We start from the raw sequence: 26,749 nt of genomic DNA on the forward strand, positions 1-26,749 counted from the left end.
GGAGCATAACACGTGACCGAGCTCTCCTGCCATGACTTAACCCTTCGATACACTTAATTTGGCGACAACACTGTTAACAGGTTACTTACTGATATAAAAAAGAAAAAGAAAAGCTACTCACCAATCACCAGCCAATCACTTACCCCTTTGGCTGTGATGTCACCTTTTGATTTCTTTCTACTTCTTTTTTGCTTTTTCTCCTGGCTGGAGCTGCACAAGCATGTCTTTATAGGCCTCACCAACGCCATGAACTCCCGCCTCCGACTGTCGCTGCCGCTTGGCCTTTTGTAGGCCTCACCAACGCCATGAACTCCTGCCTCTGACTGCCGCTGCCTCTCGCCGCTTGGCCTTTTGTAGGCCTCACCAATGCCACGAACTCCCGCCTCCAACTGCCCAGAGTTCTCAGTCCGTTGAAAAGAGCAAGTCCACGCAAATGGGACATTGGTACAATTATTCGGTTATGTGGCACCAAGCCGTATTTGGTCAAAAGTGGTGAATACATCAGGAAGGTTCACGTGGATCAAATATTTCTAGCGAGTGATGCATCTTCGGTACCACGAGTAGATGATTAGAAGTCTGACTTGGACGATGATCAGCATGAGTTGGCAGGTACTTCAACGAACACAACGCCCATATCCCCAACAACTCAGATGCAGCCGACTGAAGACGGTTCTGCTGGTATGGGACAATCTCATAGAGACTCTGTATCTTCCAAGGGGAAAGTGGAGTTGAAGTTCAGTGGAGAAGATCAATGAAAAGACACAAACCAACTTGACAGGACATTGATAACTGGGAATATCAAGATCATAGGAAGAAAGCTAACACCAGGACTGATGTCAGGGTTTCAAGGAAACGCAAGAGGATGCAAGAAGTTGGGTGTCAGGAATCTTGGGCTACACACCCCAAAACCAGAAATCCCCAATGCAGTCTCCTGATTCAAATATGAATATAGGAAACGGGCATAGCCAGCCAATTGCAAAGAAATGGAGGTCGGAGCAGGAGGAAGCTAAAAGCTTACAACAAGATACTCAGTAGTCGAATTTGTAAAATTGTACACGATAAGTAATGTGCTTCAACGAAGACAACGCTCATATCCCCACTAACTCAGATGCAGCCGACTGAAGACGGTTCTGTGGGTATGGGACAATCTCATAGAGACTCTGTATCTTCCGAGGGGGAAGTGGAGTTGAGGTTCAGTTGAGAAGATCAATGAAAAGATGCAAACCAACTAAACAGGACATTGATAACTGGGAAATATCAAGATCATAGGAAGATATGTGAAGAGAAAAAGATTAGTGAAGACAAATGTAGGCCCCTCGCAGTCAGAATCAGGTGAATTTATAATGGGGAACAAAAAAATGGCCGACCAATTGAATACTTTGGTTCTGTCTTCACGAAGGAAGACACAAACAACCTTCCGGAAATACGAGGGGACCAAGGGTCTAGCAAGAAGGAGGAACTGAAGGAAATCCTTATTAGTCAGGCAACTGTGTTAGGGAAATTGATGGAATTGATGGCCGATAAATCCCCAGGGCCTGATAGTCTGCATCCCAGAGTACTTAAGGAAGTGGCCCTTGAAATAGTGGATGCATTGGTGGTCATTTTCCAACATTCTATAGACACTGGATCAGTTCCTATGGATTGGAGGGTAGCTAATGTATAAAAGGTCAGCCATTTTGTATATTAGTCACTTTGGGCCTTAATAAAGCAGAGCCAAAGTCATACCTCTTGGAGTTAAACAGTACTCAGTCTAACAGTTATTGCATACACAACAAGTTCAGAATGTAACAGTACATTGCTGATGCTATCCATAGCTCAAAGGCACTAACTGAATTGAAACAAAAACAGTAAAGAGTGGAGATACTCAGCAGGTCAGGCAGCACTCGTCGAGAAAACACGAGACAGTTAACGTTTCAGGTGTAAAACCTTTTCCCAGAATGGAAAGATATTACAAATGAACAGCATTTAAGAATAGAATAAGGAAGAGGGGGAAAATACACACACACACAAAGATCACACACAGAGGAAAAGACAGAGAATGTCTTGTAAAGTGCTAAGCTTAGCGTTCAGAAAATGTTTAAATGACATAAATTATATGCACAGAAAACAATAGGAGGTATAATGAGATAAATCTAGGAAATAAACGTCGCTGAAGGGAAGATTTTGAGGCCTCTTGTCTAGGGGAAACACGATGGTGACTCCCTGAAAAGGGTGGGAAATGATTTATTGCCCCATTCCCCTCGACAGTGTGACCATCCCTAACTTCCCCAAGTCTTTTCTCAGTGTCAGCTGTGGCTCAGTGGGTAGCACACTTGTCTTTGAGTCAAAAGGTTGTGGGTTCAAATCCCACTCCAGTCACTTGAGCACATCAGTTCCTATGGATTGGAGGATAGCTAATGTAACCCCACTTTTAAAAAAAGGAGGGAGAGAGAACACATGGAATTATAGGCTGGTTAGCCTGACATCAGTAGTGGGGAAAATGTTGGAATCAATTATTAAGATGTAATAGCAGCGCATTTGGAAAGCAGTGACAGGATCTGTCCAAGTCAGCATGGATTTATAAAAGGGAAATCATGCTTGACAAATCTTCTGGAATTTTTTGAGGATGTAACTAGTAGAGTAGACAAGGGAGAACCAGTGGATGTGGTGTATTTGGACTTTCAAAAGGCTTTTGACAAGGTCCCACACAAGAGATTAGTGTGCACAATTAAAGCACATGGTATTGGGGGTAATGTATTGACGTGGACAGAGAACTGGTTGGCAGACAGGAAGCAAAGAGTGGGAATAAACCGGTCCTTTTCAGAATGGCAGGCAGTGACTAGTAGGATACCACAAGGTTCAGTAGTGGGGTACCGCAAGGTTCAGTGCTGGGGCCCCAGCTATTTCCATTTACATTAATGATTTAGACAAAGGAATTGAATGTAATATCTCCAAGTTTTCAGATGACACTAAGCTGGGTGGCAGTGTGAGCTGTGAGGAGGATGCTAAGAGGCTGCAGGGTGACTTGGACAGGTTAGGTGAATGGGAAAATGCATGGCAGATGCAGTATAATGTAGATAAATGTGAGGTTATCCACTTTGGTGGCAAAAACAGGAAGGCAGAATATTATCTGAATGGTGACAGATTTGGAACAGGGGAGGTGCAACGAAACCTGGGTGTCATGGTACATCAGTCATTGAAAGTTGGCATGTAGGTACAGCAGGCGGTGAAGGCGGCAAATGGCATTTTGGCCTTCATAGCGAGAGGATTTGAGTATGGGAGCAGAGAGGTCTTACTGCAGTTGTACAGGGCCTTGGTGAGGCCACACCTTGAATATTGTGCAGTTTTGGTCTCCTAAGCTAATGTAACGCCTCTGTTTAAAAAAGGGGGCAGACAAAAGGCAGGTAACTATAGGCCGGTTAGTTTAACATCTGCAGTGGGGAAAATGCTTGAAACTATCATTAAGGAAGAAATAGCGGGACATCTAGATTGGAATAGTGCAATCAAGCAGACGCAGCATGGATTCATGAAGGGGAAATCATGTTTAACTAATTTACTGAAATTCTTTGAGTTTATAACGAGCGTGGTTGATAGAGGTGTACCGATGGATGTGGTGTATTTAGATTTCCAAAAGGCATTCGATAAGGTGCCACACAAAAGGTTACTGCAGAAGATAGAGGTACGCGGAGTCAGAGGAAATGCAGATGACACAAAGATTAGTGGGAAAGTGGGTTGTGTAGAGGACACAGAGAGGCTGCAAAGTGATTTAGATAGGTTAAGCGAATCGGCTAAGGTTTGGCAGATGGAATACAATGTTGGAAAGTGTGAGATCATCCACCTTGGAAAAAAAAAACAGTAAAAGGGAATATTATTTGAATGGGGAGAAATTACAACATGCTGCGGTGCAGAGGGACCTGGGGATCCTTGTGCATGAAACTCTTTTAGAGTCTACCTGCAAAACATAAAACATGTATCCGTGCCACCCGACCTGGATGACACACACAAGACATTTACAAGGCCTTTTTTTGTTTTTTTGGGGGGGTTTTTTGTGTTTTTTTTTGGGGCACTAAAATCAAATTTTTCCTTTTTCCAGTGCCCCCTATAAAAGGAGAGGGGGACACTAAAAGCACCGGCAATTAAAACAAATTAAACTTTAAACGTAAAATCAAATTAAAATTTGGTTGCCGGGCGTGATGATGCACTCCAGTCCCTCCGGTGCCCACCTCTCGCGGAAGGCCGCGAGCGTACCGGTGGACACCGCGTGCTCCATCTCCAAGGACACCCTGGACCGGATGTAAGAGCGGAAGAGAGGCAGGCAGTCAGGTTGAACGACCCCCTCGACCGCCCGCTGCCTGGACCGGCTGATGGCACCCTTGGCCGTGCCCAGGAGCAGTCCTACGAGGAGGCCCTCGGACCTACCCGCTCCCCTCCGCACAGGGTGCCCAAAGATCAGGAGAGTGGGACTGAAGTGCAGCCAGAATTTCAGGAGCAGCCCCTTCAAATAATGGAACAGGGGCTGCAACCTTGTGCACTCAATAAAAACATGGAACACGGACTCCTCCAGACCGCAGAAATTGCAGGCGGCCTGGGAGTCCGTGAACCGGCTTAAAAATTTGTTGCACGGCACTGCTCCGTGCACCACCCTCCAGGCCAAGTCCCCGATGAATAGTGGGAGGACCCCTGCGTAGAGTGCCCTCCATCGGGGACCCCCGCCTCCTCCGGACGGCAAGATGGTACGCCATGGCGTGTCCGGACGGCCGGCGAGGATGGCAAAGTTGAGGGTGTGCAGGAGCAGCCCGTACAGGAAACCCCTCCGCGCGGAACTGAAAGGCACGGAGGGGATTTCCCCGAGGCGGCTCAAGTTGTGAGGCGCCGGCCCCCGAGGGAGGTTCCGGGGTTTGGCGCCGATGAGGAATTCCGTCCGGACGGGGGTCAGTTCGGACGGGATCTCCCCACGTGCTTGAGCCTCCTCGATGCACCTAACGGAGTCAGGGCCCAGAGCTGTTTTTAGCAACTCGGTGGCATCGGCCGCGTGGCGGACGTTGGCAGAATTTAGGCGCCGCGCCAGCGTGTCTGGCGCCATCCAGCCCGCTCCTCCGCCATCGAGCAGGTCCCTGACCCTGGTCACCTCACCAGCCACAGCCCTCTCTTCCGACCGCCACATAAAACCTCGGCCGTGGAGGTACGGATTCCCGAGCAGCGGTTCCTGCAGGACGGCCGCCACTCCAGCCGGCGGAGAGCTGCGCTTGGTGGAGACTTTGTTCCAGACCCTGATGAGTTCCCTGTAAAAGACAGGCAGCTCCCGGAGGGCGGTCCTGGCACCCCCCAAATTCACAAACAGGAGCTGCGTGTCATAATTGAGGTCGAGCTGCTGGCGGAAGAAATACCTCGCCAGAGCACACCACCTAGGAGGGGGCTCGACGTAAAGGTATCTCTGCAGGGTCTGAAGACGGAAAGTCGCGAGCTGGGCGCTGACGCACACCAACGACTGACCGCCCCCCTCAAGCAGGAGACTCAGGACCGCGGCAGAGACCCAGTGCTTCCTGTTGTTCCAGAAGAAGTCCACCAGCTTCTTCTGTATCTTGGCGACAAACGCAGGGGGAGGGGTCAAAGTGACCAGCCGGTACCACAACATTGCGGCCACCAGCTGGTTTATGACTAGCGCTCGACCCCTGTAGGACAGCACTCGGAGCAGTCCTGTCCAGCGCCCTAGGCGAGCGGCGACCTTGGCCTCCAGCTCCTGCCAGTTCGCCGGCCAGGCTCCCTCGTCGGGGCTAAGGTAGACTCCCAGATAGAGGAGATGGGTCGTGCTCCAGGCAAAAGGCCTGAGCTCCTCCGGCAGGGAGTCCACCCGCCACTGACCCACCAGGAGTCCGGAACATTTCTCCCAGTTGATCCTGGCGGAGGACGCGGCCGAGTAAATCTCCTGGCACTCACGCATCCTCCGCAGGTCAGCGGGATCCTCTACCGCGAGGAGCACGTCATCGGCGTAAGCCGAGAGGACGACCTCCACGCCCGGCCCTTGCAGAGCCAGTCCCGTCAACCTCGTCCGCAAGAGGCGCAGCAAAGGCTCCACGCAAACAGCATATAACTGGCCGGACATGGGGCATCCCTGGCGCACCCCTCTCCTAAAGCGAAGGGGCGCCGTCAAGGACCCGTTAACCTTAATCAGACACTCCGCGGCGGCGTACAAAAGTCTGATCCGGGCGACGAAATGCGTCCCGAACCCGAAAGCGCGCAGAGTTCCGAGCAGATAGTCGTGATCCACCCTGTCGAACGCCTTCTCTTGGTCGAGGGATAGGAAGGCGACCGACAGACCAGCCTCCTGGGAACAATGGATGAGGTCCCGGACCAGATGGATGTTTCCTTGTGCATGAAACTCTTTTGAGTTTACCTGCAAAACATAAAACATTAAGACCATGCCACCCGACCTGGGTGACACAGCAGACATTTTCAAGGCCCCTTTTTTTTTTTTTTTATTATTTTTTGGGTTTTTTTTGGGGCGCTAAAATCAAATTTTCCCAGTGCCCCCTATAAAAGGGGAGGGGGACACTAAAAGCACCGGCAATTAAAACAAATTAAACTTTAAAACGTAAAATCAAATTAAAATTTGGTTGCCGGGCGTGATGATGCACTCCAGTCCCTCCGGTGCCCACCTCTCGCGGAAGGCCGCGAGCGTACCGGTGGACGCCGCGTGCTCCATCTCCAAGGACACCCTGGACCGGATGTAAGAGCGGAAGAGAGGCAGGCAGTCAGGTTGAACGACCCCCTCGACCGCCCGCTGCCTGGACCGGCTGATGGCACCCTTGGCCGTGCCCAGGAGCAGTCCTACGAGGAGGCCTTCGGACCTACCCGCTCCCCTCCGCACAGGGTGCCCAAAGATCAGGAGAGTGGGACTGAAGTGCAGCCAGAATTTCAGGAGCAGCCCCTTCAAATAGTGGAACAGGGGCTGCAACCTTGTGCATTCAATAAAAACATGGAACACGGACTCCTCCAGACCGCAGAAATTGCAGGCGGCCTGGGAGTCCGTGAACCGGCTTAAAAATTTGTTGCACGGCACTGCTCCGTGCACCACCCTCCAGGCCAAGTCCCCGATGAATAGTGGGAGGACCCCTGCGTAGAGTGCCCTCCATCGGGGACCCCCGCCTCCTCCGGACGGCAAGATGGTACGCCATGGCGTGTCCGGACGGCCGGCGAGGATGGCAAAGTTGAGGGTGTGCAGGAGCAGCCCGTACAGGAAACCCCTCCGCGCGGAACTGAAAGGCACGGAGGGGATTTCCCCGAGGCGGCTCAAGTTGTGAGGCGCCGGCCCCCGAGGGAGGTTCCGGGGTTTGGCGCCGATGAGGAATTCCGTCCGGACGGGGGTCAGTTCGGACGGGATCTCCCCACGTGCTTGAGCCTCCTCGATGCACCTAACGGAGTCAGGGCCCAGAGCTGCTTTTAGCGACTCGATGGCATCGGCCGCGTGGCGGACGTTGGCAGAATTTAGGCGCCGCGCCAGCGTGTCTGGCGCCATCCAGCCCGCTCCTCCGCCATCGAGCAGGTCCCTGACCCTGGTCACCTCACCAGCCACAGCCCTCTCTTCCGACCGCCACATAAAACCTCGGCCGTGGAGGTACGGATTCCCGAGCAGCGGTTCCTGCAGGACGGCCGCCACTCCAGCCGGCGGAGAGCTGCGCTTGGTGGAGACTTTGTTCCAGACCCTGATGAGTTCCCTGTAAAAGACAGGCAGCTCCCGGAGGGCGGTCCTGGCACCCCCCAAGTTCACAAACAGGAGCTGCGTGTCATAATTGAGGTCGAGCTGCTGGCGGAAGAAATACCTCGCCAGAGCGCACCACCTAGGAGGGGGCTCGACGTAAGGGTATCTCTGCAGGGTCTGAAGACGGAAAGTCGCGAGCTGGGCGCTGATGCACACCAACGACTGACCGCCCTCCTCAAGCGGGAGACTCAAGACCGCGGCAGAGACCCAGTGCTTCCTGTTGTTCCAGAAGAAGTCCACCAGCTTCTTCTGTATCTTGGCGACAAACGCAGGGGGAGGGGTCAAAGTGACCAGCCGGTACCACAGCATTGCGGCCACCAGCTGGTTTATGACTAGCGCTCGACCCCTGTAGGACAGCACTCGGAGCAGTCCTGTCCAGCGCCCTAGGCGAGCGGCGACCTTGGCCTCCAGCTCCTGCCAGTTCGCCAGCCAGGCTCCCTCGTCGGGGCTAAGGTAGACTCCCAGATAGAGGAGATGGGTCGTGCTCCAGGCAAAAGGCCTGAGCTCCTCCGGCAGGGAGTCCACCCGCCACTGACCCACCAGGAGTCCGGAACATTTCTCCCAGTTGATCCTGGCGGAGGACGCGGCCGAGTAAATCTCCTGGCACTCACGCATCCTCCGCAGGTCAGCGGGATCCTCTACCGCGAGGAGCACGTCATCGGCGTAAGCCGAGAGGACGACCTCCACGCCCGGCCCTTGCAGAGCCAGTCCCGTCAACCTCGTCCGCAAGAGGCGCAGGAAAGGCTCCACGCAAACAGCATATAACTGGCCGGACATGGGGCATCCCTGGCGCACCCCTCTCCTAAAGCGAAGGGGCGCCGTCAAGGACCCGTTAACCTTAATCAGACACTCCGCGGCGGCGTACAAAAGTCGGATCCGGGCGACGAAATGCGTCCCGAACCCGAAAGCGCGCAGAGTTCCGAGCAGATAGTCGTGATCCACCCTGTCGAACGCCTTCTCTTGGTCGAGGGATAGGAAGGCGACCGACAGACCAGCCTCCTGGGAACAATGGATGAGGTCCCGGACCAGATGGATGTTTCCTTGTGCATGAATCCCAAAAAGTTAGTTTGCAGGTGCAGCAGGTAATCAGGAAGGCGAATGGAATGTTGGCCTTCATTGCGAGAGGGATGGAGTACAAAAGCAGGGAGGTCCTGCTGCAACTGTACAGGGTATTGGTGAGGCCGCACCTGGAGTTACTGAGTGCAGTTTTGGTCACCTGACTTAAGGAAGGATATACTAGCTTTCGAGGGGGTACAGAGACGATTCACTAGGCTGATACCGGAGATGAGGGGGTTACCTTATGATGATAGATTGAGTAGACTGGGTCTTTACTCGTTGGAGTTCAGAAGGATGAGGGGTAATCTTCTAGAAACATTTAAAATAATGAAAGGGATAGACAAGATAGAGGCAGAGAGGTTGTTTCCACTGGTCGGGGAGACTAGAACTCGGGGGCACAGGCTCAAAATATGGGGGAGCCAATTTAAAACCGAGTTGAGAAGGAATTTCTTCTCCCAGAGGGTTGTGAATCTGTGGAATTCTCTGCCCAAGGAAGCAGTTGAGGCTAGCTCATTGAATGTATTCAAATCATGGATAGATAGATATTTAACCAATAAGGGAATTAAGGATCATGGGGAGCGGGCGGGTAAGTGGAGCTGAGTCCACGGCCAGATCAGCCATGATCTTGTTGAATGGCGGAGCAGGCTCAAGGGGCTACTCCTGTTCCTAATTCTTATGTTCTTCTGTTCTATGTTCTATGTTCTTATGACCTGGTCACCCTTCTGAAAGTCACGCTCTTTAATACCGGAATGATAATGACGTTTCTGCACTGATAGCGCCTTCTCTACCTTATCAGACAAGTTTGGTTGCAATAAACTGAGACATGTCCTCAGCCTACGCTTTATCAATAATTTAGCAGGCATGTACCCTGTTATATAATGGGGTGTAGTTCTATATTTGAAGAGAAAATTCGCTAACCTATGCTTCATGCTCACCAATGATCCCGTCTGTAAAACTTGTTTCCACAAAGCCTCCTTGACAGTCCTGACCAACCTTTCAGCTATACCATTTGAAGCAGTATGATATGGTGTTACCAACGTGTGTTTGATACTGTTGTGTCTGGCAAAATTCACAAATTGCATGGATCAAAATTGTGGTCCAGTATCTGACACCGTTTCATGCAAAAATATCCCATAATTCATCCAATGTGCACTTTGTAGTCGTGTACAACCCCCATATGCCATACTTCCAGCCATTTTGAATGACTATTGATTAGAACTAGAAAATTATCACTGCCCCTCTTGCAAAAATCAACATGTATTCTTTGGAATTATCTCGTTGGCCAAGTCCATGTTTGCAGCGGCATTTTAGCTGGCATGGGCCTGCAGTATTGTCAGATGGTACACTTACAAATACATCTAAGTCTTTATCCAACCCAGGCCAATAAACAAAACTTCGAGCCACTGCTTTCATGCCTACGATGCGTGTATGCTCACTGTGATGTTCCATTAATACTTTGGTCCATAGTGCACTGGGAATGACTACTCTCAGGCCCCATTTTTGACATCCCTGCTCACATGATAATTCATGCCAACGATGATAAAAGGGCTTTATCCTCTCGTCTAAATGCGTCTGATCTTCAGACCACCCTCGCAGGGTGTGCGCATAGGCCCACTGTAACGTGACATCTTTCTGTGTGTGCTCTGCAATAACAGAGGCGGTGACTGGAAAGTCCTTACCAATGACACCTCGAGTAAAGATTGTCTGTTCGTGGCCAATTTCAGAATCTTCATGAGGCAACCTTGAAAGGGCATCCGCCATTACATTCTACTTCGACGTATGATACTCGATTTTGTAATCGTACTGAGACAATAATAGCCCATCTTTGCATCCTGCAAGCGGCCATAGATGGAGTAGCCGCTTTTGGGCTTAGGCTAGCTAGTAACAGTTTGTGATCAGTTACTCGCATGAATTGGCATCCCAAAAGAAACCGGTGAAACTTTTTAATACCAAATATAATTGCCAAAGCCTCTTTCTCAATCGGCGCATAATTTTGTTCGCTTTTGTTGCGTGTACCCGTTGCAAAGGCAACCGTTTTTTCCTGCCCATCATTCATAACATGGCTGATCACTGCTCCCATACGATACCCAGAGGCATCACATGCAGGTTTTTGTTCACGAGTCAGATTATAATGGATGAGAAGGGCATTACTGCTCAAGCGTCTCTTACAGGTGTCATATGCATTCTGTTGCTCTTAGTCCCATATCCGACGCACACCTATCTTTTATAAGTAATGGAGTGGTGCGAGCACCGTTGCTAGTCCAGGAAGGAAATGAGTATAATATTGGACCATGCTTAAAAAGGATCGTAGTTCCGTAACGTTTTTCAGCTCGAGCCATCATGATGGCTTGCACTTTCTCCTCAACTAGTTGGAGACCATTTTCATTCACCCACAAGCCTAGATAAACCACCCCACGCTGTATGAATGCACATTTACTCCTCTTCAGCTTCGGATTATGGTCATTGATCCGTCTGAATGCTTCTTCTAAGATTTCCAGGTTTTCGTTCTCTGTGCCAGTGGCTATCAACACATCATCTTGATTGCACAAACAGTGATTTATTCTCTGTAAGGTCTGATCCATGGTAGCCTTAAATATCTTTGGTGAGGACTTGATACCATAGGGCAAGTTAGTGTATAAATATAAACCTTTGTGTGTGTGCATACATTACAAAGGCGTTGCTTAACCGGGAACTTAATGTAGGTCAGCGAGCACAGGAGTGATGGGTGAGCGGGACTTAGTGCGAGTTAGGACACAGGCAGCCGAGTTTTGGATCACCTCTAGTTTATGTGGGGTAGAATGTGCGTTGGAATAGTCAAGTCTAGAGGTAACAAAGGCATTGGTGAGGGCTTCAGCAGCGGATGAGCTGAGGCAAGGGCGGAGCAGGCGATGTTACGGAGGTGGAAATTGGCGGTCTTAGTTATGCTGCAGATATGTGGTCAAAAGCTCATTTCAGGGTATGGCACCAAGGTTGCGAATAGGCTGATTCAGGGTCAGACAGAAGTTGGGGAGAGTGATGGAGCCAGTGGCTAGGGAACGGAGTGTGTGGCAGGGACCAAAAACAATGGCTTCGGTCTTCCCAATATTTAATTGGAGAAAATTTTTGCTCATCCAGAACTGGATGTTGGACAAGCAGTCTGACTATTTAGAGACTGTGGAGGAGTTGAGAGATGTGGTAGGGAGGTAGAGCTCGGTGTCATTAGCATACATGTGGAAACTGACGCTGTGTTTTCAGATGATGTCGCCAAGGGGCAATATGTAGATGAGAAATAGGAGGGGGCCAAGGATAGATCCTTGGGAGACACGAGAGGTAACGATAAGGGGGCGGGAAGAAAAGCTGTTGCAGATGATTCTCTGGCTACGATTAGATAAATAAGAATGCAACCAGGTGAGTGCAGCCCGCCCAGCTGGACGATGGTGGAGAGGCTTTGGAGAAGGATAGAGTCAACCATGACAAAGGCTGCAGACAAGTCAAGAAGAACAAGGAGGGATAGTTTGCCTTTGTCACAGTAACAAAGGATGTCATTTGTGACTTTGATGAGAGCCGTTTTGGTACTGTGGCAGGTGCTGAATCCGGATTGGAGGGATTCAAACAAGGAATTGCGGGTAAGATGGGCACGGATTTGGGAGGCAACAACACGTTCCAGGACTTTGGAGAGGAAAGGAAGGTTGGAGATGGGATAGTAGTTTGCACGGATGGGTGGGTCGAGGGTTGTTTTTTTGAGGAGAGGGGTGGTGACGGTAGATTTGAGGGAGATGGGGACAGTACTTGAGGAGAGAGAACCTTTAACAATGTCAAATAACATGGAAACCAGAAAACGAAGTTGGGAAGTCAGCAGTTTGATGGGAATAAGGTCAAGGGAGCAGAAAGTGAGTCTCATGGACAGGATGAGCTTGGAAAGGTCATGAGGGGAGATCGGAGAGAAACTGGAGAAAGATGTGAAGTAACGGCTAGGGCAGAGCGGATCCTTAGTAAGTTTGGCTCGGTGGGCCTGGGGAAGGAAGGGAAGAGGCAGAGACGGCCGAACAGATGGTCTCAATCTTGGAGACAAAGAGGTCCATGAGCTCTTCACACTTATTGTCGGAAGTGAGGGTGGAGACTGGAGAGATGGGTTTAAGAAGATGGTTAACAGTGGATAATAGAAGCCTGGGTTTATCTTTACATTCCAGAATGATTCTGTAATAGTGAGCAATTTTGGCAGACGAGAGCAGGACCCGATAATGCTTTATGTGGTCCAGCCAGATCTGGCGATGAATGGCTAAACCAGCTGTCCGCTATATCTGTTCAAGTCTGGGTCCCTTGGACTTAAGGGAGCAAAGATCAGAGCTTTACACAGGGGGAATGGCTGGAGTGAGAGAGAGTAATTGTTTTAACCGTGACTAGGGCATCAAAGGTGGTGGTGAGGGTGTGATTGAGCAGATCGGTAGCTGAAGAAATGTCATGGTGAATGGAGGGCCATAGACTGGACAATTGGGAATTCATAAGTACAGTTGTAAGAGAGTCGGGAGAGTTATTTCCAGGGGCAGACACAGAAGGAGATCGGGTTGTGGGAAGGGGGATGTGAGTGGAGAACGCCGAAAATGTCTTCGATAAGCTACCCCATAATAGACTAATGAACAAAGTCAGAGAATGCAGAGTCAGGGGACAAGTAGCAAAATGGACAGCTAGCTGGCTTCATTTTAGAAAGCAGAGAGTAGGGGTAATGGGTAGATATTCACAGTGGCTGAAGGTGGGTAGTGGTGTTCCACAAGGATCAGTGCTGGGACCACTGTTGTTCACAATTTATATTAACGATTTATACTTTGGAATCAAAAACACAATTTGTAAATTTGCGGATGACACCAAATTGTGGGAGATAGTCAATACTGAGAAGGACTGCGACAAATTACAGGAGGCCATTAATAAACTCGCAGAATGGGCATATAATTGGCAAATCAAGTTCAACACAGATAAACGTGAGGTATTACATTTTGGTAGGAAGAATAAGAAGGTCACTTATTACTTGGAAGGTGCGTGTCTAGGTGGGGTAGAGGAACAAAGGGATCTCTGAGTACAAATACACCACAAAATCACTAAAAGTTGCAACACAGGTCAACAAAGCTGTAAAAATAGCAAACCAAGCACGAGGGTTTATTTCTAGAGGTATAGAATTGAAAAGTAGGGAAGTTATGCTAAACCTGTATTGAACCTTGGTTAGACCACACTTAGAATACTGTGTACAATTCTGGTCGCCATATTATAAAAAGGATATAGAGGCACTGGAGAGGGTGCAGAGAAGATTTCCAAGGATTATACCAGAAATGCAAGGGTATACATATCAGGAAAGGATGAACAGGCTGGGTCTCTTTTCTCTTGAAAAAAGAAGGCTGAAGGGTGACCTAATAGAGGTCTTTTAAAATTCTGAAAAATTGTGATCGAGTGAATACAGAGAGAATGTTTGCACTTGTGGGGAAGAACATAAGAACATAAGAAATAGGAACAGGAGTAGGCCATATGGCCCTCGAGCCTGCTCCGCCATTTAATACGATCATGACCGATCCGATCATGGACTCAGCTTCACTTCCTTGCCTGCTCTCCATAACCCGCTATTCCCTTATCGTTTAAGAAACTGTCTATTTCTGTCTTAAATGTAGTCAATGTCCCGGCTTCCACAGCTCTCTGAGGCAGCGAATTCCACAGATCCACAACCCTCTGAGAGAAGAAATTTCTCCTCATCTCAGTTTTAAATGTGCGGTTCCTTATTCTAAGATAATGCCCTCTAGTTCTAGTCTCCCCTATCAGTGGAAACATCCTCTCTGCATCCACCTTGTCAAGCCCCCTCATAATCTTACACGTTTCAATAAGATCACCTCTCATTCTTCGGAATTCCAATGAGTAGAGGCCCAACCTACTCAGCCTTTCCTCATAAGTCAACCCCCTCATCTCTGGAATCAACCTCCTAGGATAACTAGAGGCCATCAATATAAGATAGTCACCAAGAAATCCAATAAGGAATTTGGAAGAAACTTCTTTACCCAAAGAATGGTGAGAATGTAGAACTCACTACCACAGGGCGTGGTTGAAGCACATAATATTGATGCATTTAAGGGGAAGCTAGACAAGCATATGAGGGAGAAGGGAATAGAGGGTTATGCTGATAGATTTAGATGAGGAAAGACGGGAGGAGACTCGAGTGGTGCATAAATGCCGGCATGGACTGGTTGGGCTGAATGGCCTGTTTCTGAGCCATATATCCTATGTAATACCTGAAGGAAAAGAAATTGCAGGGTGAGGGGGAAAGGGCAGTGGAGTGGGACTAGCTAAAGTGATTTTGCAGAGAGCCTCCTTCTGTGCTGTAGCTATTCTATGACTTCACTACCACTGTCCAAACTGCTCCATTTCAAGCAACCAGCTTCCCTTCTAGGAACCTGGCCAAAAGATAGCTATTTTAGATTTTGGCTAAGACTTGGGCCCATTTATTGTATTCCACCATTTGAATTCGTATCCCCTCCATCACAAATACTGTCTACTTGCAGCTCTAAAGTGACCTGCCTACCTCTGCCATTGAAACCATTCATCATTCATATCTTTGTCACTTCAGACTCAATTACTCTCATCATCTTTGAGTAGGCCTCTATCTTCCAACTTCCTTAAACATCAGCTCATCCAAAATTCTATTGCCCTACCAAGTCCTGCTGTCCATCACACTCATCCACATTAACCTACATAGGATCCAGGTCCCCCAATGCCTCAAATTTAAAATTCTCATTCTAGTATTTAAATCCCTCCATAACCTTGCCCCGCCCTATTTATAAAATGGCAACAAATCACAACAGACCAGAATAATGAGCTATTTTTGGTGGGTTTTAAATTTCCCACCCAGAATATATTCTTTTTCCTTGATTTTGGCAGTGCTTCCTCCAAGTGGTGTTCAAACATGGATGAATTCTGACTTGTTAGTGGTGATCAGCAGGACATTTATTTGACCTTGTTTGATCTGAAGTCATTCGATATCTTTGTGTCCATAGTCAATGTTGAGGACTCCTTATATACCACTTTTCATACCTCTAATGTAACTATCCTGCTTATGGGGCAGGGCATACCCAGAATGATGACGGAGGAATCTGAGATGTTGGCTGATCGTTAGGACTCTGAGTATGGCTGTCATGCTGTTGCTTGATTAATCTGTGGGACAGCTCTCCCAATGTGTGCACCCATGCTAGATTTAATAAGGAATATTTTGCAGTGTCAATTATATAACAATTACAACACAGGCTCTTGACAGTTTACGCAAATATCAACATACGTTTTCTCTCTCCCTCACTCTTGCACGTACTTGCAAGCTCGTCCTCATCCTTGACTTATCTTCATGTATCTGTTGATCATTCAGCGGGAACTGAGAAAACAAGTAGGTGGCTGACAGAATTTTCAAAAATATTTTGAATTATTTTTATGGTTTGTCATCTCCTTGATATTTGTTTATTGCTAGCTGTTTCCTCATTGGAGTTCTTCTACTTGCTGTTTGTTATGTAATTTTTCTTCCTGTTCTGTAATATTTCAGGCAACTGATTTGCTTGATGAATATATTTCAACCAATCAAGGAAGTATAACATGTCGTGTAACATATACTATGCACATGTGACACTTTGCATACTTTGGCAGTTACCTGATATGATGATGGGGGCATAGGCTTCTATGGAAGATGCATAAGATGGGCTAAATGATCTCCCTTTTGAAGTGTGTCAGGCTCATGCTAGATACAGCACTGTTAATGATAATCGATAAGTGTAGTTACTTGGGGCCCGAACTCGGTCGAAGCCAAGGCCTGCCCAAATGCCGCCCAAATGGCCGCCGAGAGACCGGGCAGTACTTTGCCTGGAAGATTCCCCGGCGGCCAAACAACAGCTTACGTCGTTAATCTAGGAGGCAATGGGCGGGAGCTCTCAATCTCAGCAGCAAAGGCTCTTGCTGCCCAAGTGCCGCCGAGGATGGAGCCGGGCCCAGGGAGGGTGGAAGACCTGAAAATAAAAATCATAGGAAACAAAAAAAACACCGGCACACCTTCAGGGGACCCCATCCAGGTAAGTCGCTGTAAAAAAAAATATATATATATATGTTTCAATATATTCACTAACCTTTTTTTCCGTTCTTCGTACCTTCCGTCGGGGTTAGACCAGCCTCCACGCAGCAGTCCTTCCCCCTGCTGGCGCTGACTCCCGCCCGCATCAATCTGGCAGCTCGGCGGGCAGGAGGCCACTTACGCTACTTGGCTGCCAGAGGATGTCAGCGGGTGGTTCCCAGCGGTTCTCCCCTCCCACCTGCTCCAGCCCAAGTGGAAAATGGCAAAGAGAGGAAACCGGCAGCAAAACTCGGCGGCAGTGGGCGGTAAGGCCACCAATATCGGGGCCATGATCTTAAAATCTTTATTTACATTGAGATCTGAATCTCTTTTATTGTAGGAGTCACTACAAAAGAGCACTTCAGAAATGGACCACTACTTTGCTCAACCAGGTATGTAAAGGTACAGATGCTGACTGCCCCGTTACTTATTTCCAGCACTTTCTGTTTTTTATTTCAGACTTCCAGCATTTTCAGCTTTTCCCCCTTAGAGTTATCTTGACTAAATATTAACCCTTGTAGTACCTTGGGTGAGTTATCAGATTCAAGTGAGATCAGACTACTGTTCGCATAGATGCGACAAGTTAGTGTTTAAGATTAATATGGTAATGTCAGAATCAGTCTTCACTGTTCAGTTAGCAGAAAAAAATCTTCTTCAGAGACATTTTATCAAGCCAATCAGAAATCAACTTTCTGGATATTGCTAAGATCCAGGAGGCAGAAGGACAATAGGTAAGAAAAGTGTATCTTTTAAGTTTTAAGGAAAAAGGGTATAGAAAACCTAGAATATGTAATTTAAAAAAGCTAAAAAATAAAAATGGAAAAGTGAGTGAATTGGGAAGAAGATAGCCAAATAGGTAAAGGAAGATGATGAACAGGAATAGTGCCTGAAATTTCTATTTAAAATTGTTTTGTGCTTTACAGTAATAAATAATAGGCGTGGAGGATGAACACCAACATGGACTGGTTAGGCCGAATGGCCTGTTTCCATGTTGTAATTTCTATGTAATTACAGTAATAAAACTGACAACTTACTTTATTAAAATACTGCAATGTGTAAAGTCAAGAAATTACTTGGCTATGCGTAAAGTCTTAAAGAAAAAGTTGGGCTGGGGAGTCTGGAGAATACTTGGCTATACGGTATGTTGTACTTGGGTGGAGCAAGCTTCTTTAAACACACTCTTATCTATTTTTATTCAATAGGTATGGTTTCCATGATGTCATGGGATATGAGATGGCAGGATTCCAGTTTTAGTTCAAAGGACAGTTACTTCAGCAGTGTAAGTATGGATAATACAGATTGCAAAGTTGTTAAAATACTGAACTTTTAATTGTGAATGGTAAGAACTGTATATCACACCTATGATCAGAAACTGTTTTAACAGACTGAAATATAAAAACATTTTGTATTTCTCACTTGGCTAAATTTACACCATATTGGAGGAACATTCTTTCACACGCATCAAATACAAACTTTAGTTTTTGTTTTTTATATAATAATGTGTTAAATTATGATGCTTCTTGACTAACATTTTTCACATACCACTAAGATGTACATATTACCCAGTGGCATTCAGCTAAGCCACATCCAGTCGTGAATAGTGGTGGACAATTAGGCAACTAGTGGGAGGAGGAAGCTCCATGAACAATCCCATCTTCAACAAAGATGGAGCTCAGCACATGAGTGCAAAAAACAAAGCTAAAGTGTTTGCAACCATCTTCAACTAGAAGTGGTGAGTAGATGATCCATATCGGCCTCCTCCTGAGGTCCCCACCATCACAGATGCCAGTCTTCAGCTAATTCGATTCACTCCATGTTACATCAAGAAACAGCTGAATGCACTGGACACAACAAAGGTTACGGACCTTGACAACATCCCAGCTGTAGTGCTGAAGACCCGTGCTCCAGAATCAGCCACGCCCCTAGCTAAGCTCTCCCAGTACAGCTACTGGCATCTACCCGACAATGTGGAAAATTGCCCAGATATATCCTGTCCACAAAAAGCAGAACAAATCAAACCCTATCAACCTATCCTCAATCATCAGCACAGTGATGGAAGAAGTCATCAACTATGCTATCAAGCAGCACTTATTCACAAATAACCTGATTGATGATTGTTCATCCGCCGGCAGCGTTCAAGAGGGCATTGGTGGGCGGGATGAATGGGATGTAAAGGAAGTCACTGGTCAAGAAGGCTAGCATATGAGGAGAATGGGGCATTTGATAATTAGTTCGTAAGGAGGAAGTGATGTGTGCCTCGCTGAGCCCTTTAGAAAATGTTGAGACAAAGAAATAAAGATTGCGTTTATATAACACCTTTCACAACCTCAGGGCGTCCCAAAGCACTTTAGAACCAATTAAGTGCTTTTGAAGTGTAATCACTGTTGGAATGTAGGGAATGTGGCAACCACATTGCACATAGGGATAAATATTGCCACTGAGGAGAGCTTTCCTGCTTTTCTTGCAAATAGTGTCATGGGAATTTTTACATCCACCTGAAGGGTGAGACAGGGTCTCGGTTTAATGTCTAATCCGCAAAAGGCACAAGAGGGTAGCTGTGGACTTATTCAAGGTTGAATTAAGTGTAGGAGTCGTGATGGGTTGGGTAAGGGAATGGGTGAGGGGGCAAAGTATCCAAGTGGGAGAAATGAAAGCTGTCAATTGCAAATTAATGGGAAGAAGAGGAGAGAAGGGCCTGAGCGGTGTTAGCAGTATGCACCAGCCAATTCGGTGGACCAGCAGAGGAGCAAGGAGCAGTGGAAATTAAACCCAAGCGTAGAGAGAGTAGTGAAGACCAAGAAGCCAGGGGAGAGTGGAGGGTAAATCCAAGGGATCAGTGTACATGAGGTACCTAATCCAAGGAACAGTTGTGGAGCAGGAGCTTGAACAGCCTGTTCAACTCAATTCAGTGAAGGGTGGTGGAGGAGTTAGATCTGCATAAATGAAAAGTTTCAGCAGAGGACCAGAAGCTAAGCTCGCAGAAACAGGCCATGTAGTGCAACAAAGGAATTCCGGCAGAAAAAAGAAACTCAGTAGAAAGCACCAACGAAGATGGAGGTCATAGTAAGGCATGAATGCAGCAGAGAAATGGATTTGGCACAGGAGAAAGTAGTTTTTAGCCCAGGTCCCAGAACAGCAGCAGAGTAAATATCAGAGCCTGGAGTACAGTGCAGAAGTCTAGTAAGTAACAGCAGGAGGTGGAGGATTGACTGAGTGGCAGAGTAGAATTGCAGCAGCCCAGGCATGCAATGTAGTCCAGCAGAGCAGTGCAGTGCTGATGGCAAAGAATGCACGAAATCTAATGTGAGCAGAATCTCAGCTGATGCAAAGAACACAGAACAAACATGGTCAGGAGTGAGCAGTGTTATTAATAGCTTTAATATAGATTGAATTAAAATATACCTACTATAGGAATTGGTGGTATTAAGCAGTGGGGAAAGAGAAGGCAAAGGATAGCAGTAGATGGCCATAGATGGAGTTGCAAACAAGAAAAACTAGTACAAAAACAAAACACTGCGGATGTTGGAAACTGAAATAAAAACTGAAAATGCTGGAAATCTCAGCAGGTCAGGCGGCATCTGTGGAGAGAAACAGAGTTAACGTTTCAGGTCTGTGACCCTTCATCAGAACTGGAAAAGTTTGAGATGTCTAGATGGGGTGTGAATGGTGGAATCACCACCCGCTACCATGAAAAAGAGAAAAAAAGCGGGAGGGGGTGGTTTGTTTAAAAAAAAAAGGGAGGAAAGGGATTAAAAAAAATATGGGCAGAGGTTACAGTCTGAAATTGTTGAACTCAATGTTGAGTCCAGAAGGCTGTAAAGTGCCTAAACGAAAGATGAGGTGCTGTTCCTCGAACTTCATTGGAACAGTGTAGGAGGCCAAGGACAGAGAGGTCAGAGTGGGAGTGGAGTGAAGAATTAAAGTGACAGGCGACCGGAGGTTCGGGGTCACGCTTACGGACTGAACAAAAGTGTTCTGCAAAGCAGTCACCCAATCTGTGACCACTCCCTCTACTTACTGGTCCCCTCCCTCACCTCGTTTTCTGATACATTGATGACTCGGTGCTGTTTCCTGCTCTCGCCCTGAATTAGAAAAATTCATTCATTTTGCATCCAATTTCCACCCTTCCCTCACCTTCACCCGGTCCATCTCCGGCTCATCCCCTCCCTTCCTCGACTTCTCTCTCCATTTCTGGGGATAGTCTATTGACATTCACTATAAGCCCACTGACTCCCACAGCTACCTGGAATACACTTCCTCCAACCCCGCATCCTGTAAGGACTCCATTCCATTCTCCCAGTTTTTCCGTCTCAGTTGCATCTGTTCTGACGTCGCCACCTTTCACACTAGTGCCTCTGATATCTTTTCATTTTCCTCAACCGAGGATTTCTCTCCACTGTGGTTAACATGGCCATCAGCCGTGTCCGTTCTGTTTCCCCTTCCCCTCCCTTCCAGAACCACGACAGGGTTCCCCTTGTCTTCACCTTTACCCCACCAGCCTCCACGTTCAACGGATCATCCTCCGCCATCTCCAGCATGATCCCACCATCAATCACGTCTTCCCCTCCCCTCCCTTCTCAGCATTCCGAAGAGACCGCTCCCTCCGCAACACCCTGGTCTACTCCGCAATCACCCCCAGCACCCCCTCCCCTTCCCAAGGCACCATCCCGTGCAAGTGCAGGAGATGCAACACCTGCTCTTTCACCTCCTCCCTTCTCACTGTCCAGAGTCCAAACACTCCTTCCAGGTGAAACAGCAATTTACTTGTACTTCTTTCAGTTTAGTATACTGCTACTCACGATGTGGTCTCCTCAACATTGGGGAGACCGAACACAGATTGGGTTTGGGTGGCTACTTTGCAGAACACCTTTGTTCAATCTGTAAGCATGACCCCGAGCTTCCAGTTGCCTGTCACTTTAATTCCCCGCTCCACTCCCACTCCGACATCTCCATCCTCGGCCTCCTACACTGTTCCAATGAAGCTCAACGCAAGCTCGAGTAACAGCACCTCATCTTTCGTTTAGGCATTTTACAGGACTCAACATCGAGTTCAACAATTTCACACCATAACCTCTGCCATATTTTTTTTCCCTTTCCTCCTTTTTTATTTACAAACTTCCCCCTTTTTTTTTGTCTTTCCCAAGGCAGCGGGTGATGATTCCGCCATTCACAACCCATCCAGACGTCTCGAACTTTTCCAGTTCTGACGAAGGGTCACAGACCTGAAACGTTAACTCTCTTTCTCTCCACAGATGCTACCTGAGCTGCTGAGATTGCCAGCATTTTCTGTTAAGAAAACCTAGCACCTGTATGTTGTTTCAGTATCGGGTCAGAGCTTGACCATGAGGGAAAATGTTTTCTCAGAAACAGTCATGCAGGCATCTGTTGCCAGGTGCATAGAATCCAGTCTAAAGCTTTTGAGATAGTGGTGTGAAGTGCAGGGAAATAAAATGTGGTGATAGATCTTTGCCTCTTTTTAAAAAAAAGTTTCAATATACAGGTTGAACCTCTTATCCGGGACACCACCCCTCATCTGGCCCTCGTCTGACCATTCCCGGCCACTGAATGGCACATGCGCAAAACTCCGACCCAACCGCCGCCCCCCCCTTCCCAACGTTTCCCATTCCCTTTTTAGGCACAACAGTGATGCATTTCATTCATTATTTAATGAAATCATTCACCTAAACAGAAAATCCACACACTTAGGAGAAAGAAAGTGATTGGGAGAAGCCCCCTCAACATCGAGCACCTCGGGGCCCGCTCGGCCCGCCGACATCTCTGGGCCCGTTGGTTACCTCAGGGCCCGCCGATACCTCGGGGCTCGGCAGCCCGCCGACAGCTCGGGGCCCACCGATGGCCCGCCGAGAGATCGAGGCCCGACAGCCCGCCAACAGCTCTGGGCCCGACAGCCCGCCGACACCTGGGGCCCCCTGGCCTGCCGACACACCAGAGCCCGACAGCCCACTGACCCCTCAAGGCCCCACAGCCCATCGACAACACACTGACTGACGGACTGTCTAACTGACAGTCGTTCCAGCCAATCGGCGCACACACACACACACTGAAAACACGTGACCTCCCCTTATCCTGAAATATCCCTGATTCGGAACAAGCCGGATAAGGGAGGTTCAACCTGTATATATATATCCGTAGGGTTAATATTAACTCTGTGGCGCATCTGGGAACATCTGTGGCAGGTCGGGGCCTTAAAAGGAGCGGCGAGTGGCGGCCTCGACCTACGAGGGAACATCTGCGGCAGGTCAGGACCTTAAAAGGAGCGTCGAGCAGCAGTCTGGGAGTAGCGTGGCGGCGTACCACTCCAGGGAGCAGTGCGAGGTGGTGCAGGAGGACGATGGCAGTGAAGAGGGCGACTGGATTGGATGTCACCATAACGCAGGTCGCTGATTGGAGCGTGGGCAGGTACAGCAGGAACGGCGAGGTCAGGGCGAAGGAGTGGCAAGAGATTGCAGAGCGATGTAATCGAGGCCCAGGAGAGGCATGGGCCCAGGGGCAGCACGGGCCAGCCCACACTGCAATATGAGTGAGCACTAGGTCCATGTAGCAGAGCTGGTCTCCAGTCGTCTTGGTTAACCCTTGCCACTGAACCAAGACCAAGCTCTGTCAAGCCCGTGTGATGGCTGGTATGCAACGGTCACCACACGTTAAAACAAATCCACGCGCAGGCATCTTCCACCCTTCAATATGCAGTTCGGGACCTGGAATATTAGGTCCTTCATTGAAACACCTGTGAACTCATTAAACTCAATCCCTATTTGGCGTGGAAGCAAGTCATCCTTAATTCGAGGGACCACCTAAGAAAAAAGAAAATATGTGAATGGGAATTGAATCCTTTGCGTGGTGTAATTACTGTGGTTGGTATCATCATAGGCAGTCCCTCGAAATCGAGGCAGACTTGCTTCCATTCTCAAAGTGAGTTTTCAGGTGACTGTACAGTCCAATACGGGAATTACAGTCTCTTGTCACAAGTGGGACAGACAGTCGTTGAGGGAATGGGTGGGTGGGGAGTCGCACGCTCCTTCCGCTGCCTGCGCTTGTTTTCTGCATACTCTCGGCGACAAGACTCGGTGCTTAGCGCCCTCCCGGATGCTCTCCCTCCACTTCGGGCAGTCTTTGGCCAGGGATTCCCAGGTGCTGATGGGGATGTTGCACTTTATCAAGGAGGCTTTGAGGGTGTCCTTGAAATGTTTCCTCTGCCCACCTGGGGCTCACTTGCCGTGTAGAAGTTCCGAGTAGCGTGCTTACTTTGAGAGTCTTGTGTTGGGCATGCGGACAATGTGGCTCGCTCAACGGAGCTGGTTGAGTGTGGTCAGTGCTTCGATGTTGGCCTGATCGAGAACACTGACGTTGATGCGTCTATCCTCCCAAGGGATTTGCAGGATCTTGCGGAGACATCGTTGGTGGTATTTCTCCAGCGATTTGAGGTGTCTACTGTATATGTATGGTCCACGTCTCTGAACCATACAGAGGGCACCTCAGTCAAGTTCACCTACGGCCCAAGGCCCCACCCCACTGCTGGCCAAAAATGGGGAGGCACTCATCAAGGACACAGGCAGTCAGGGTCCGCTGGAAGGATCACTTCGAAGATTTCCTTAATCGAAACTCTGCCTTTGACACGAGTATTCTCGACTCCATCCCCCAGCATACTACCTGCCACCATCTCAACAAAACCCCAGCCCTGCATAGGAAAGGCCATCTGTCAGCTCAAGAACAACAAGGCATCGGGAGCAGATGGAATCCATGCTGAGGCACTAAAGTATGCCGGAGGGGCACTATTGGCACGAATGCATGAACTCATCTCTCTCAACTGGAAGGAGGAGTTCATGCCTGGAGATGGTTGGCATAGAGTTTCAGCAGTGCAATGAAATATCTATTACTGAGTGTTCAATATACAGCTTGTTTCTAGATATATTTTACTGAGAAAAGGTTTTCTTCATTTTGAGCTTCATTATGAATTGCAGTCTATAAAAGCTTCTGAAGTATAATTAACAGGATTATTTGAATGAGAAGGGAAGGGAATAGCCCTGAGGCAATGAATGTCAACTGTAAAACGACTAATAGTGGAAGGCTGTGCTCTGATAACAGGTAAAGAATGACAGAAAATTTGACTTGCAAGTTTATGCAAATTAGTATCTGCTTTTGAAGGTCAAATGTTTGGAGTTGATGTGATGAGGCACAGACGTGATCTATATTTTTTTTAGAAAAGCTGTAATCTTTTTTTTTTCTGTCAGACTTCAAACTTAATTATTTCAGTATGGAAATATTATATTTGTGGAACTACATGTCATTTACATTATTTGCATTATATAAAAAAGAAATGCAAAACATTCTGTATAGAACTTGGCATCTATTCTTCTTGAATGTTTGCTCCTTTTGTCTAATATAAAATCTACATCTGTACTGTTGCACAATCCAGGACCTGTCTTAAAAGTAGTTTTGTTCTGTTGTGGCTTATGTTACGGCATTGATAGGAACAAGCTGTGAAAATGTCCAGGTGGTAGTTACCTTTATTGTTCAACCACAGAATTTTCTATAAGGTCAATTATTTTAAAAAAATGCTTCCAAAATATATTTTGAAACATAGAAACATAGAAAATAGGTGCAGAAGTAGGTCATTCGGCCCTTCGTGCCTGCACCGCCATTCAATAAGATCATGGTTGATCATTCCCTCAGTACCCCTTTCCTGCTTTCTCTCCGTACCCCTTGAATCCCCTTAGCCGTAAGGGCCATATCTAACTCCCTCTTGAATATATCCAATGAACTGGCATCAACAACTCTCTGCGGCAGGGAATTCCACAGGTTAACAACTCTCTTGAGTGAAGAAGTTTCTCCTCATCTCAGTCCTAAATGGCCTACCCCTTATCCTAAAACTATGTCCCCTGGTTCTGAACTTCCCCAACATCGGGAACATTCTTCCCGCATCAAACCTGTCCAGTCCCAATAGAATCTTATACGTTTCTATGAGATCCCCTCTCATCCTTCTAAACTCCAGTGAATGAAGGCCTAGTTGATCCAATCTCTCCTCATATGACAGTCCAGCCATCCCTGGAATTAGTCTGGTGAACCTTCGCTGCACTCCCTCAATAGCAAGAAAGTCCTTCCTCAAATTAGGAGACCAAAACTGAATACAATATTCCAGGTGAGGCCTCACTAAGGCCCTGTACAACTTCACTAAGACCTCCCTGCTCCTATACTCAAATCCCCTAGCTATGAAGGCCAACATACCATTTGCCTTCTTCACTGCCTGCTGTACCTGCATGCCAACCTTCAATGACTGATGAACCATGATACCCAGGTCTCGTTGCACCTCCCCTTTTCCTAATCTGCTGCCATTCAGATAATATTCTGTCTTCGTGTTTTTGCCACCAAAATGGATAACCTCACATTTATCCACATTATACTGCATCTGCCATGCATTTGCCCACTCAACCTAACCTGTCCAAGTCACCATGTAGTCTCCTAGCATCCCCATCACAGCTCACACCACCACCCAGTTTAGTGTCATCTGCAAACTTGGAGATATTACACTCAATTCCTTCACCCAAATCGTTAATGTATATTGTAAAGAGCTGGGGTCCCAGCACTGAGCCCTGCGGCACTCCACTAGTCACTGCCTGCCATACTGAAAAGGATCCGTTTATCCCGACTCTCTGCTTCCTGTCTACCAACCAGTTCTCTATCCACGTCAGTATATTACCCCCAATACCATGCGCTTTGATTTTGCACACCAATCTCTTGTGCAGGACCTTGTCAAAAGCCTTTTGAAAGTCCAAATAAACCACATTCACTGGTTCTCCCTTGTCCACTCTGCTAGTTATATCCTCAAAAAATTACAGAAG

At 47.7% G+C, this 26,749-nt stretch overlaps 1 protein-coding gene across 3 annotated transcripts in view; it reads left to right on the forward strand.

The window, feature by feature from the left end:
- The window catches only part of ahi1 (Abelson helper integration site 1), a 378,816-nt gene that overhangs the window by 201,016 nt on the left and 151,051 nt on the right, over window positions 1-26,749 (forward strand). For all 3 annotated transcript variants that reach the window (XM_070885487.1, XM_070885489.1, XM_070885490.1), the window contains 2 exons: window positions 17,233-17,284; window positions 18,095-18,171. In XM_070885487.1, coding sequence (XP_070741588.1) covers window positions 17,233-17,284; window positions 18,095-18,171 — 129 coding nt within the window. The remainder of the gene's footprint in view (window positions 1-17,232; window positions 17,285-18,094; window positions 18,172-26,749) is intronic.

The sequence above is a fragment of the Pristiophorus japonicus genome, chromosome 7 (assembly GCF_044704955.1).
Source record: "Pristiophorus japonicus isolate sPriJap1 chromosome 7, sPriJap1.hap1, whole genome shotgun sequence".
Lineage (NCBI taxonomy): Eukaryota > Metazoa > Chordata > Chondrichthyes > Pristiophoridae > Pristiophorus > Pristiophorus japonicus.